The 14,391-nt window shown below is 33.5% G+C and overlaps 1 protein-coding gene across 1 annotated transcript in view; it reads left to right on the top strand.

The window, feature by feature from the left end:
• Positions 1 to 11,184, top strand: part of LOC129219410 (serine/threonine-protein kinase 32B-like) — a 242,333-nt gene extending 231,149 nt beyond the window's left edge. The window contains exon 12 of the mRNA XM_054853799.1: positions 10,840 to 11,184. Within this exon, the coding sequence (XP_054709774.1) occupies positions 10,840 to 10,912 (73 nt within the window). The 3' untranslated portion in view covers positions 10,913 to 11,184. The remainder of the gene's footprint in view (positions 1 to 10,839) is intronic.
• Positions 11,185 to 14,391: the final 3,207 nt, after the last annotated feature.

Genomic DNA, 14,391 nt, shown 5'->3' on the forward strand with positions numbered 1-14,391 from the left:
TGAGAAAAATTGGGAAATGGATATATAATAAAGATAATATTACAGCTCTCAACAAAAACATTAGTAAACAATGAATAAGGTTCATTATCCAAAAAACGTAACTTTTGAGCGAAAATTTTTTTCTGTTTCGAAACCTTTTGTTTTCCTTTTTTTTTTCGTTCTTACATGAAAGTGTTACCTACTCGAAGTGACCATAAGCAATGGCCCAGCTAAATTCCAATTATTTTACTCATAAATAAAAAAAAATGCCTTGTTCATAGAAATATAAAAGAAAAACACTTTTACACTTTTAATATTTAAAAATCGAGGCCAATTTAATATCAAAGCAGTAATTTTGCTAATTGTGCAAACAATCAGCTATTTCAATGATTAATGGGAATATAATATTCAGCTCTCTTAATTAAAAATCGGCTTAGTTAGTAGTTTCAAATGTATGTTAAAAAATACTATTTAGTAAATTTCAGGATATACTGGCAATTTATAATTTTGGTAGAATGCCTATTGTTGTTGTATTTCTCCTCCATCATTTATCTTCACCTCAGAGATAATGACATTGCTAAGGTTTGTCACGGAGGTGAGGAATTTTCCATAAATATAGGCCTAATAAATACATTTTTCAGGGAAAAAGTTTTTTCTTCGTTGCTACAATCTGAACATGTTAAGCATATGAAAACATGTTCATTTCTCCTTTTACATTAATTTACATCCCTGAAATTCAAGTTTACAGAGGTGAGAACTCAGAATAAGCATACTAAGTTTTTGAAGCAAAATCTATCTTTTTGTTTTTCGACAAAAATCTCACAACTTCAACTATGACTGAATATAAACACGGGGGCTCCCTTGTATCACGGAAAATAAAATTTGATGTCATTACTGTCACGTGTTAATGAGGAATGGCATTTTGTGTTTAGGTAACGGAGGTGAGAATTTATTGTGTGACACTTGTCCTACTAAAACGGACTAAAACACAATATAAAACATTAAATACACTTAAACAATTATTATTTGAGACACCTGTGAAATAAATAATCAATAAATAACTATACACTTTTAATTAAACAAGTTATTAAGCAACATAAACAGTCACACAAGGCGTGTGACATGCCACGGAGGTGAGAATTCACATGTTGTGTGAACCAAAAATATACTAAAATAAATATTATTATAAAAAAAATTGTTGGCAGGTTTAAATACATATATTTTTGATGAAATTAAAAATCATTGTTAAATGAATTGGTCCTTGAAGTTTATACTGTAAAAGACGTGTGATAGAAAAGTTACACTTTTTTAAGAATGACCCATAAACTAAAATGGAGTGGGTAGCAATGTAATGCGACTTTAAAACCATGTTATTTTGAAACAAAATCAGCATATACATTTAAAAAAGATGTCAATTTTGATTTCGTTTTGAAGAAAACCCAATGAATTAACTATTTGTTTAGAATCAGTAATAAGTAGTGGTACCAACATTTGGAATAATTAGTCTAGATAGAATACAGATTTTTTGAACCTTTGTTGAAGCTAATAGTTAAACAAAATAAACAATAGAAAGAATAATCACAGGTTTAACGCTCATTGAAATAATTTGAGCTAACATAACTATTGATGCATTACATTTGTTTAATAGTATGAGAACTTTAAAATGTGAAAGCGCTGAAGCGAGCGCCATCTGGGATCGAGAGTATGCCGGGACTGCAAGGAGCGAGAAGGTGTGTGCGTTGGTGTGAGTTGGAGGAGACGTATGTCTCACAAATAAAACAGTCCACTTTAAATTTGAGCGTTGAGTGTGTTTACTGTGTATTAATTAAGTTGTGACATGAGACAGCACATAAGTGGTCCTTCCGGAGCCTGAGAACGACACAGAGACCTGTGGATATGAGAATTATTGAGGACATTTGAGAAGTAAGTGACCATTGAATAATTATTATTCATCAATGTGCTAGAAACTAAAATGTTTAAAAACTGTAAAAAAGAAGATTTGAGGATTACTGCCTCTGAATTAGGAGAAACTGTTGATGAAAAATTAACTGTTGTTCAATTAACTGAGCTAATTAAGAACAATAGTTATTTTAAATCTGATATTGAGTTTGTGAAAGATTTAATTAGTTTAACAGTAGAAGAGCGTAAGAATAATGACTTACAGCAAAAACAATTAGATTTAGAGCAAGTTAAATATGAAATAGTTAAAGCTGAGTTAGAGCTTGCGCGAGTGAGAGCAGGTTCGAAACCATAGAATCAAAACCAAAACGAAAGTAATGTTGATGTTCAGAATTCTCTAGATTCTTTGATAAAAAGCATAAGAATATTAACTGTGAAAGTCCCTACTAAGCCTGAAGACTGGGCATTCTTCTTTACTTCTTTAGAAAGAGCTTTTGTATCTAAAAATGTTCCTTATAAATACAAATCAGAAATCCTATTGAATTTATTAGGCGAGAGAGCCGCAAATGTGATAACTTATATTACAGATGATGAATTGAGTAACTACGAGAAAGTGAAAGCTATTATTTTAAGAGAGTTCGAACCCAGTGCTCAATCGTGTTTAGAAAATTTTAGAAAGGCAACACGGCAACAAAACGAAAATTACCAGCAGTTTGCTTCTCGTTTAATAACGAACTGGGAATATTATTTGAAACTAAGAAATGTGTCGGACTTTAAGACGTTAAATGAGTTGATAGTATCTGATAAAATATTTGATACTCTTGAGAAAGATGTAGCAATGCATATTTCTATTAAAGCACAAGATAGCTGGTTGCGTCCAAAGGAGCTGTCTAAAGAAATAGACTTGTATTATACATCGCGAGGGAAAAATGAAAAAAGTTCTTACACCAAGAAATTTAACGAGAAGAATATTCCAAAAGTATTTTTAAGCGATATTAAAACGCCTAAATGTATGTTATGTTGTGAAAATCATTTATTATATAAGTGTCCTAAATACTGTAAGCTATCCGTGAATGAAAGAATTAAATTTATAAAAGAGAAGAGACTATGCTTTAACTGTTTATCGATAAAACATAGCGTGTGTCATTGCAAATCTAAATTCTCCTGTTCTGTGTGTGGGAAAAAACATCATGTGACGATTCATTTTCTGTCTGAGAATGTGATTGCGCGCGAAAATAAACAAGACGTAATGGCGTCAAATGAGATCCCCTCCCAACAGCTGTCAGCACTGGCTGAAGAATTTATGCCGAATCGAGAGAACACTTTGTTTACGGCAATAAGTGAAGCAAAAACAAAAAATGTTTTATTGAGTACTGCGATGTGTTATATTACTGATGCTGAGGGAAATTTACAACCCGTAAGAGCAATTTTAGATAACGGATCATCATCGTGTTTTATAAATAACGAGTGCACCAATTTCCTTGGTTTGAAGAAACAGAAAATAAACGTATCAGTGTCAGGATTAAATGATTCAATATCCACAATTAAAGCGCGTGTATCTGCTTGTATCAGCAATAAAGAAAAGAGTTTCACTAGGAAGTTGGACCTTTTAGTAGTGCCAAAAATTACACAGGATTTAATTCCGTCAAATAAGCTTGAAATTAATGTGAATGACCTTTGTAATATTAATCTCGCAGATGAAAAATTTAATATTCCAGGATGTATACAGTTATTATTAGGAGCCGAGATATTTTATCAATTGTTAAAACCAGGGCAAATTCATTGTAAAAATTCAAGTCTAATTTTACAAAACACAGTTTTTGGTTTTATCATATCCGGAAGTACAATATCCGAGACCGAAAATAAAATTCATTGCGGTTTTATTAATGAAGAATGTGATTTGGATAAAACACTTAAGCGATTCTGGGAAATAGAAAATGTTGAGTCTATTGAGCACAAAAGTAAAGAGAGCTTAATTTGCGAAGAACATTTTGTACGGAATCATTCTAGAGATGCTAAAAGGAAATACATTGTAAAGAGGCCCCTAAAGGAAGAACCTAGTTCTTTAGGAAAATCTAAAGACATAGCGCTTAGAAAGTTGAATAGTTTGTGGAATCGTTTAGAAAAAGATCCAGAATATTTATCCTTGTATAGGAAATTTTTGAGTGAATATTTAGAGTTAGGGCATATGACTGAGGTGAAAGATTCTGATGAGGATCTGAGTTACTTTGTACCTCATTTAGGAGTCTATAGAGCGGTTAGCAAGTCGACGCCGCTACGCGTTGTCTTTAATGCTAGCTCCCCTACGTCAAATGGGAAATCTCTAAATTCTTTGCAGTATAACGGTGGTATCATACAGGATGATTTGTTATCAATTATGTTGCGATTCAGAAGATATGTTTATGCCTTTGCTGCAGACATCAAAAAAATGTACAGGATGATTTTAATTCATCCCAGTCAAAGACCCCCTCAAAAAATCTTGTGGAAGGAAACAAATGATGGTTTAGTTAAAACTTACGAACTAAACACAGTGACATATGGCACGGTTAGTGCCCCTTTTTTAGCAGTTAGAACTTTGAAGCAATTAGCAATAGATGAGGCAGAAGAGTACCCTCTTGCAGCAGCAGCTTTACATGATAGTTTTTATATGGACGATGTTCTGAGTGGATCGAGTTCTTTAGAAGAAGCAAAAGAGCTTCAAAACCAATTAATCGGAATTTTGAGAAAAGCAGGTATGGAGTTGCATAAGTGGTTAGGAAATCACCCTGATCTTTTCATGAGCACCGAGAAAGATTATAAATTTGTGATTACTGAAAAAACTAAGGCTTTAGGTGTATCGTGGCAATCAGAGATAGATTGTTTTACATTCCAGGCAAAGGTAGAATCTGGTGTACCAGTTACTAAGCGTATGGTATTATCAACCATCGCGCGCATTTTTGATCCACTTGGTCTTTTAGGCCCGATTGTGACAAGGACGAAAATATTCATGCAGAAGCTCTGGTTATTGTCAATAGATTGGAATGATCAGCTTCCCATTAAAGAAAATAAAGAGTGGCAAAACTTCATTGACTTACTACCATGTATCAACAACATTAAGGTTCCGAGATGTATTTTAAGTGAGGGTACTATTGATGTACAATTGCACGGGTTTGCTGATGCCTCAGAGGTCGCCTATGCTGCAGTTATATATTGCAGATCCATTAACAATTCTGGTGAAGTTACAGTAAGACTAGTTTCCAGTAAGTCCAGAGTTTCCCCTCTTAAGCGTATGACAATACCACGCCTCGAGTTAATGGCTACAGTTCTATTAGCCAAACTGATAAAACGAGTTACATCCTCCTTAAAACTGGATATATCGGAAACATATTTGTGGAGTGACTCTATGATAGCTCTCTCGTGGATTCGGAAAGAACCTCATCAATTAAAAACTTTCATTTCAAATAGAGTGACTGCAATACAAGATTTGACAAATATTCAACAGTGGCACCATGTAGCATCACTGGAGAACCCAGCCGATCTTATATCCAGAGGTATGGATCCTGACAAGCTGTCTGAAAATAAACTCTGGTGGAATGGACCAGATTTTCTTGCTACCGGTATTTATCCTGAAAGAGACATTCCAACGGATATGAGTGGAGAAGACTTTTTAAATGAATTAAAAAAGAAGGACGATATAAACTGTGCAGCAATGTTTGCATCAACAAATATGTTTTCAGATGACTTACTTAATATTTCTAATATGTATATAAAATTAATTCGAGTACTTAGCTATATTTTCAGGTTTTTAGGAAACTGTAGCAGCAACGAAAAGAAAAAAGGGCCATTGGACCCTCAAGAGATGAAAAAAGCAGAACTTAGATTAGTAAAGATATTTCAGGGATTTGAATTTAGTAAGGAAATAAAAAAATTGAGGGAAGGTAATGCGGCTTTACCGGACAGTCAGGTAAGAAATTTAAACCCATTTTTAGATGAAGAGGGTATTTTGAGAGTGGGAGGCCGCTTGGCAAACATTGATTTAAGTACGGATAAGAAATTTCCAATTATCTTACCTTCAAAACATAAATTGACAGATATAATTCTTGAATATTTTCATAGGAAATATTTACATATAGGACCTCAAGCTTTATTATATAATGTGAGAGAATTGTATTGGCCAATTAACGGTCGTAATGCATGCAGGAAGGTAGTTCATAAATGTATAGTGTGCTTAAAGGCCAGACCTGTAACCTGCCAGCAAATTATGGGTAATCTACCAAAGGAAAGAATAACTCAAGACTTTCCATTTAACTGCAGTGAGGTAGATTTCTGTGGTCCTTTTTGGATAAAATATAGACACCAACGTAAAGGTTTATACCATAAGGTATATGTTGCAGTCTTCGTATGCTTTGTTACAAAGGCTGTACATTTGGAAATGGTTACAGATTTGACCTCACAAGCTTTTGTTGCCACACTTAAGAGATTTTTTTCAAGAAGAGGAAAATCTTCCTATATATTTTCAGATAACGCAAAGAACTTCGTAGGAAGTAATATTGAGATTAAAAAGATGCATGATAAGATTAAAGAGCCAGATGACAAGTTGGCTGGCTATCTTAGTAGTGAAAATGTAATTTGGAAATTTATTCCCCCCAGAGCCCCACACTTTGGAGGACTTTGGGAAGCGAGCGTCAAAGCCTTTAAATTTCATCTAAAACGGGTAGTGAGTAATCAGAAACTTAATTATGAAGACTTTTTAACCGTTATTACTCAGGTAGAAGCCATTCTAAATTCGCGTCCTCTTACACCGCTATCAGCTGATATAGACGACTTATCAGTTTTAACGCCTGGTCATTTCCTCATAGGTCGACCAATAACATCTCTAGTAGAGCCCAATTTCAGCGAAGTAGAATTTAATAGATTAAAATTATATCAAAGAGTGACTAAAATTGTACAGATTATCTGGAAAAAATGGTCGAATAACTACTTAAGTACTCTTCAGCAGAGAACCAAATGGTTCTTCGATAAAGAAAATGTGAGAGTAGGTGACTTAGTACTTATAAAAAATGATGACATCGCTGTAGGCAAATGGCAAATCGGGAGACTAATTGAAACTATCTCAGGTTCTGATGGTAAGATTCGAGTCGTAAAGGTGAAAACTAAGAGCTGTGAGTTTAAAAGACCAATCACAAAGGTTGCAATCTTACCAATAGAAAAATAGTAAAAAGTCGTAAAATTTGAGAATAAGATATTCATCTACTGAAATTGTGTTTATTATCATTCATTGTGTTTTATGTGTATACATATTTTATTTTATTTTATTTTGTTTGAGTGTACATTTGTATTGTGTTTATACTTTTGTAACCAAGTTTGAATCAATATTTGCAATTTTGTTGAATGCTTTGCATTGCAACGCGGGCCGGTATGTTTAATACTATGAGAACTTTAAAATGTGAAAGCGCTGAAGCGAGCGCCATCTGGGATCGAGAGTATGCCGGGACTGCAAGGAGCGAGAAGGTGTGTGTGTTGGTGTGAGTTGGAGGAGACGTATGTCTCACAAATAAAACAGTCCACTTTAAATTTGAGCGTTGAGTGTGTTTACTGTGTATTAATTAAGTTGTGACATGAGACAGCACAACATTTTAATTCCTTTCAACGGGAATGCTTATTTATTGTCGAGTAAATACTAATTGCAATCAAACCATTTGTTTTATTAATTTCATCAACGTATCATGATTTGATAAAGCCCGACAAATTACCATTTGGTAATGACAAGTTGAGTATTAGAACTTATATTCTAAACGCAACGACGGACTGAATTTACAACTTGTTTTCAATCCTGTTTTTAAGAATTCTAAACTAAAATCAACATTAGAAGCAGTAAAATGCTGAAACGACCCTTTTTGTCGAAAAAAGTTAATCCGAAAAATTTAAACATTTTTCTTAAAAGAAATAACGTTAGATAGGGGATTTTTACTCAAAACAGCTAAATTGTCGCTTTGTCAATATTTTATTCTAATTACTATTTAATGGACATTAGAAAATCCGTATTAAGTACGTAGTCGACTACTGGGTATACCAACCAAACAGTATAGAACCAGTGGTCAATCTGCCGTGGCCGACTATTGGAAATGCATAAAAATTCAGAACCCAGTCGTCGGCCACCCCTCTAAAAATAATTGAGTTCAAGAAGAAGTTTTTTTTTTTTTTTGATGAAACGCTATGCTATACAATCCATTTTTACATAAGTAAAAGTTAATTCACCGTAGAATGAAAAAAAAAAGCGTACTTAGTATTTAAAGATGATGTATCTTCTTAACAAAAAAAAAAGCAGAATCGTAAACTAGGGTGATGGGCACACCATTTAAAATAAAATGACTCATTTCTACTTAATAACGAGCTGATGTGTGCATCACATGACTTCCTTTTACTCCAATTTAATGTCATTTCCCCATTACTGACAATTTTAATGTGATTCAATAGTTTACTCTCTAAATATCACCAACAGTGACCAAATTGAAATCAGATTTTTAAAAAAAATCGCCAAGTTAGCGACAAAACTTGGCGACCTAAAGACTGGCGATATATCGCCAAGTGTCCACCAATTGATAACACCACTTGATTTTACATCGAAATTAACAATGATTTCCCAAAAAAAGTGGGCAAAAGACCGCTTTAGAAACACCCAAATGCAACCAAAAAGGGAGGTGCACAACTATACCCCACTAGGAGTCTACGTACCAAATTTCAACTTTCTAGGACATACCGTTCTTTAGTTATGCGACATACATACGTACATACAGACGTCACGAGAAAACTCGTTGCAATTAACTCGGGAATCGTCGAAATGGATATATCGCGTGTCTATACATTCGCAGGCACTTATCCACGTGTGGTCGAGTCGAAAAAAAAACCTCAACATTTATTCAGGGGTGAGTAAAATGGAAATTAAAGTCGATTTTTGAGTGAAATTTTTTTCGCGAATATAATAATTCCTTTTTTGTAAAAGGAAGTAAAAAGTACCCAAATTAAAACCAAATTAAAAAAAAAATCGCCAAATGTGTCACCAAATTGGCGACAAAACTTGGTGACCAAAAGACTGGCGATATATCGGCAAGTGTCCGCCAAATTATAACACCACTTGAGTTTACATTGAAATTAACAATGATTTCTCTCCCCCCCCCCAAAAGGGCAAAAAACCCTTTCAGAAACACCCAAATGCAACGAAAAGGGGAGGTGCACAACTAGACCCCCACTAGGAGTCTACGTACCAAATTGCAACTTTCTAGGACATACCGTTCTTGAGTTATGAGACATACATACGCACATAAGCATATCCGCACATACACACATCCGCACATACATACATACATACGTACATACGGACGTCACGAGAAAAATCGTTGTAATTACCTCGGGGATGGTCAGAATGAATATTTCGGGTGTCTATACGTTCTTAGGCACCTATCCACTTGTGGTCGAGATGAAAAAAAAAACTCAACATTCATTTGGGGGTAAGCAAAATGGAAATTAAGGCCGATTTTTGAGTGAAATTTTTTTCGCGAATACAATACTTCCTTTTTTGTAAAAGGAAGTAACAAGGGTATAGTTGCCTAACTGACTAGTGGGACAATAAAAAAATACAAGACAAAGCATTGTAGCTTGAGTACAACTAACTGGATGCGTTGTTAACTCTTATGCAATTTCCTCATCTTGAAGTGCATTTTATGAACCTGCAGAACCATTTCCCATAGTTAAGTCACTTGTTTGTGAAACGATATCATTCTAGTTTGAAATGTTGGCAGCAAGTTCTATACTAACCCTCAGTGCACTGAGATATAAATCCCTAATAAAAAAAGTACATTTTTTTATCATATTTTGATGTTTTTCTTTCACTTCGCTTATATTTATCATATTATAAATTATGCGAGTAAGCATAATCAGTCTATTTGCATGTTTATAATTCTTTTATGGTAAGTTTTTCATCATATTAGTTTTTGAAATAGTATCTGGAAGTCTCTGGTGGAAAGTTTAAACCTGGATATGATGACTGAATTGAAAACTGAATAGCTCATTTTACTGTTTTGAAATACGTATTGTGTTCTTGAAAAGAATTTGCCCATAGTTTTGTCACTTGTTTGTGAAAATACATATACTCTAGTGTGAAATGCAGGCATCCAGTTCTACACTGACCCTCAGAGCACTGAGATAAAGGCTCATGAAAACTGCACTTTTTAGCATTTTTAGATACAAAAACTGCCATTTTTTGGCAGCACAAAGTGTAAGCCATGCAGCTAGTGAGGGTATTGAATAATTTATGTATATTCTTACACAAATTGTGTACAAAAACTATGGTTGAGCCTGAATGCAGGGAACCAGAGAGCCTCAAACATGGCACTTTTTCATACTTTTCGACAAAGTTTGGCGACCCCTGAAAGGCTGCACTGAAGGTCAGCCACAAAATTTACAATATATTTCAATTTAGGTACTAAATGTCATATTGTCAACACAAGAATTTTTTTGGCTGATGCTTAATACACAGAAATAATCACATTTTAAAAAATGCTGATTTGGGAAAACCTCTACATCGGGCTCCATTTAAGAATTTCTACAGGTCCCCAAAAAATTTTTTGGAGGAAAAGAAAAAATACGTATCTTCTAAAATCTTTAAAGAATCCACCATAAAAATGTTAGCAAATTCAAAAATGGTGTATATCCGAACATCCCGTTTCTGCCCGGTTCGTATAAAAACTGGCTCTTAATGTCTAATTTGGGTTTCAATAAATGGTCCATATTCACAATGAATGTAAAATCAACCTCAGCAAATGCAGGAAAAATTTTTCTCCAGCAGCATAATAGTGGTGTTTTGCATGATGAAAGTTTAAAAAGCTGGGTATCAAAGTACCGAAATTTCGTAGACAATTTTCTTTTAAATAATGATTTCGTATTTTTTAAAGTGAAAATTAAGTAACATGAGTATTATTTTAGTGAGCTTCAACAACAAGCAATGGAAGAAAAGAGAAAACAATGGGAAGAAGAACTAGCAAAATTTACCAGCTGATGAGATACCCAAAGCCAAATCTTCACGAGCCAGATGACCAATGGAAAGGAAGTGCATAAGGGACGTAATTTTTTTTTTCGTTTCGTCTTTTGTTGCTTACATTTAGATAATGAAGCTGAAAAGTCTTTTGGCTGATTATTGTTTCTCATTCGCAGTTTTCTCGCACAAACCTTCTGTGGTTATTTCCCTCATCCACGTGTTTGCTGCTAATTGCTAAATGTAATGTGATTTCATCAACACGAGTCACTAATAATAAATGGACGTCCATGTTCATAATCAATGAACACATATGTAAAGATATATATCTATGCATAAATAAATATATATATATACATAAATAAATATATGTTATGAAATTAAATGTCTTTCTTTAAAGTTTTACGCAGTATTCGAAATACTTCTGCCGAGAGAAGTCTAAATATCTCTTCTTTCCAGAAGCTTTATTATCGTTATGTAAGATCAACACTCCAGTAGTGGCCAGTGCTTAAGCAGTGGCCACTTCAGGGTTTGAAACGCATTAATATTGTAATCACAGTGAAGTATATTTTTAAACTGTGGGTCTACAATATTAGTTATCTCTCTTGAAACGCAATGAGCGTATTGCAACCCAACTCTTCCTCAATCGTCCCATTATCTAAAAATGCCAACATTTCAATTTGTTAAATTTTTCATCCATTTTTTCCCAAACCTCAAATTTGATCCAATAGTGGCCACTCCAAAGTGAAAAAATTTCAGTAGTAGCCATCTGACATTCTCCCATCTGCAGAATTTACATTACTTACTTTAAATTAAAAAAACTGATGAATAAAATTGATTCAGTATGATAGTTACATTAGGTACCAATATATTAATCACATTATTACTGTTTATTACTTTTTTCAAAGTACATAAGTAACCTTGAAGTGGCCACTACTGAAGCACTGGCCAATACTGGTGTGCTTTCCTTACATGTTATTTACACACCGCTGCTCTTGTTCGATTCAAAGATATCATTCAAAATAAAGGATTTTAAAATTTCGACGTAGATTCAGGATGCGTGTGCAAAATAAGCGCGATGACCGGGAGTAGGGATTTTCGAAAGCATGCGTTTGCCTTAGAACCTGCAGGTGACCGTAAAATGGGGCAAATCGGAAAACTTTTCAATTTTGAACAAAAAATTTTTTTTTTAATTTCATTTTTGGATAGAATTTTCTTCTTGTTCTGTTCTTGCATTCTTGAGCAACAGCAAACGTTTCGCATTAAATTTATATATATATATATATATATATATATATATATATATATATATATATATATATATATATATATATATATATATATATATATATATATATATATATATATATATATATATATATTAGGATGGTCCTTATTTATATGGGAAATTTTTTTTCTCGGAATTCAGCAAGTGACGCCCCCTAGTTTTGTGACACTTTAATAAATATTAACTTGTGCAAAATTTGAACTCGATCAGTCAATAATAACACGTGCCCCTAGGACGTTGAACTTTAACACTTTTGATAATTTTCCCACAAATCTTCGAGTTTTTACTTCAGACCCAGTTTATCCTTTCTCATAGGTTTGCAAAATATTTTTACAGTGAGGTAGCACTAAAATTGATCTTTTTAATTACTTTATATCATCTAAGCATTTTACATTGAATAAGAATAAAATAATGCTTTAGAAACTTTACTTTAATCGTACGCTTTTCTCAATGTATCTCGATCGTGTGTATTTTTTCCCGATAGTCTTGGACATTCTGTAACATGAATTGCTTTTGTAACTCATGTTTGGTAAATTGTTTGTGAAATTCTTCGATTAATTGTGCTGCTCTTTCAGTTATATGATTCACAACTTTCAGCATTTTAACAATCTTCCCTTTAAATAGCTTCCTCCCTTTTGCCATAAATCAGGATCAAGTAGGAAAACATCTTTTGGTACTTGTAACTTATCAAACAGTTTTATTGACTTGTAATTGATTCTATAAAGAGGAAAATTTTCACTAAGAAAGTATTTCAAATCATCTTCCGTTACATGAAATTTTTTATACAATCATCAGATACGTCTTCCTTATCAGCAAGCATTTTTTGGAGTAGTGTTTTCGTATCTTCAAAGTTGATTCCTTCATACAATACGTTCAAAGCTATTAGTTCATCCCCTAAATACCGCAAGTGATTTATGAATTTTCTAATCGCTGCTTCTGCTGCATGTTTGTTATCATTTTGTACACTGCGAGGGTTTTTTTTTTTTTTTTTGTCGCATTATATTATTTAAAGGAGATTCGATTGGGTTGCTGCGAAAAACTATATCTTCATACAGCATTTAACTGTAAAAACAGCAATTAGGGCTTTCTCCTCATGTAAGGACAATTTAAATTGTTTCCTAAATATATAAATTTTCAAACAATAAATTCATTTTGCCGCCCAACAATTTCAGGGATAAGCTCCAGGTTGCCAAAAACATATCCCTCTAGGAGGGTCTTTACCACCAATATTATTACAAGTTATGCGAAGTCTCTGTAATCTTAAAGGGAAAGTTCGTTCTTAATATTCACTTTTTACAAACAACAATATATCGTCGACTTCGTCTTTAAGAATGTAAGTGGTGTGTGTACTTGATTGAAATTTTCAAAGTATTCAATGATGGAGATATTTCCACAAAATGTTTAATAATGGAATATCGGGTCTAGAACTAAGAAAGGCAAGAACTTCTTTAAAAACACACTGCAGTACGATTTCAAGTGCCTGATGATGGCAATCCAAATGTAATATATCACCGTACAGTGTTTGCTCTAAAAAATGCATGCACAATTTATGCGGCCGGTATTGCATGCCGTTGTATCAAACACTGCAGCTTGAACAGTTAGCAATAAAGAGCAATCATCTAAGATATCATATACAACTGAAGAAATGTATCAGAAATTTCGAGTAGCTGTTCAACATTGGGACCTGAAAGCTATCACGGTAAGCCTATCGGCGTTCTCTTTGCAGTTACATCTGGATGTAGCTTTGTATCCCAGTGAATAAGTACAAAATCTGAATTTAAATTCATGCAATTCGATTTTTTCTCTAGAGGATTTTCTCTTGCTCTCTTAAGGGAGGTACGATTGATTACAAGGTCATTTGGATTTAAATTGACTGCAGCTACATAGACTGTTAACAAATAAGCAGCATCTTTATCCCTATATGGAATTTGTCTAACAGTGATGAAAGGCGAGTAGATATCAACAATTGTCAAGCTTTTTTGCGTTGTATTAGACCAGATGTAGAAAAAAGTTTACAGGTTAGGATTTACATATAAGGACTACGTTCTGAAATAGAAGAAAATTAATTTAAAGTATAGATTTTTACGTTATCCCGATCTGGAATTGTTTAAAATTTATATTTTAGATATGGAAAATATAGTATCGAGGATTTTTCAAAATTTATATTTTAAAAATTAAAAATTGCATAAACATTTAAGTACATTTATAACTAAAG

Source organism: Uloborus diversus, chromosome 3, assembly GCF_026930045.1.
Source record: "Uloborus diversus isolate 005 chromosome 3, Udiv.v.3.1, whole genome shotgun sequence".
Lineage (NCBI taxonomy): Eukaryota > Metazoa > Arthropoda > Arachnida > Araneae > Uloboridae > Uloborus > Uloborus diversus.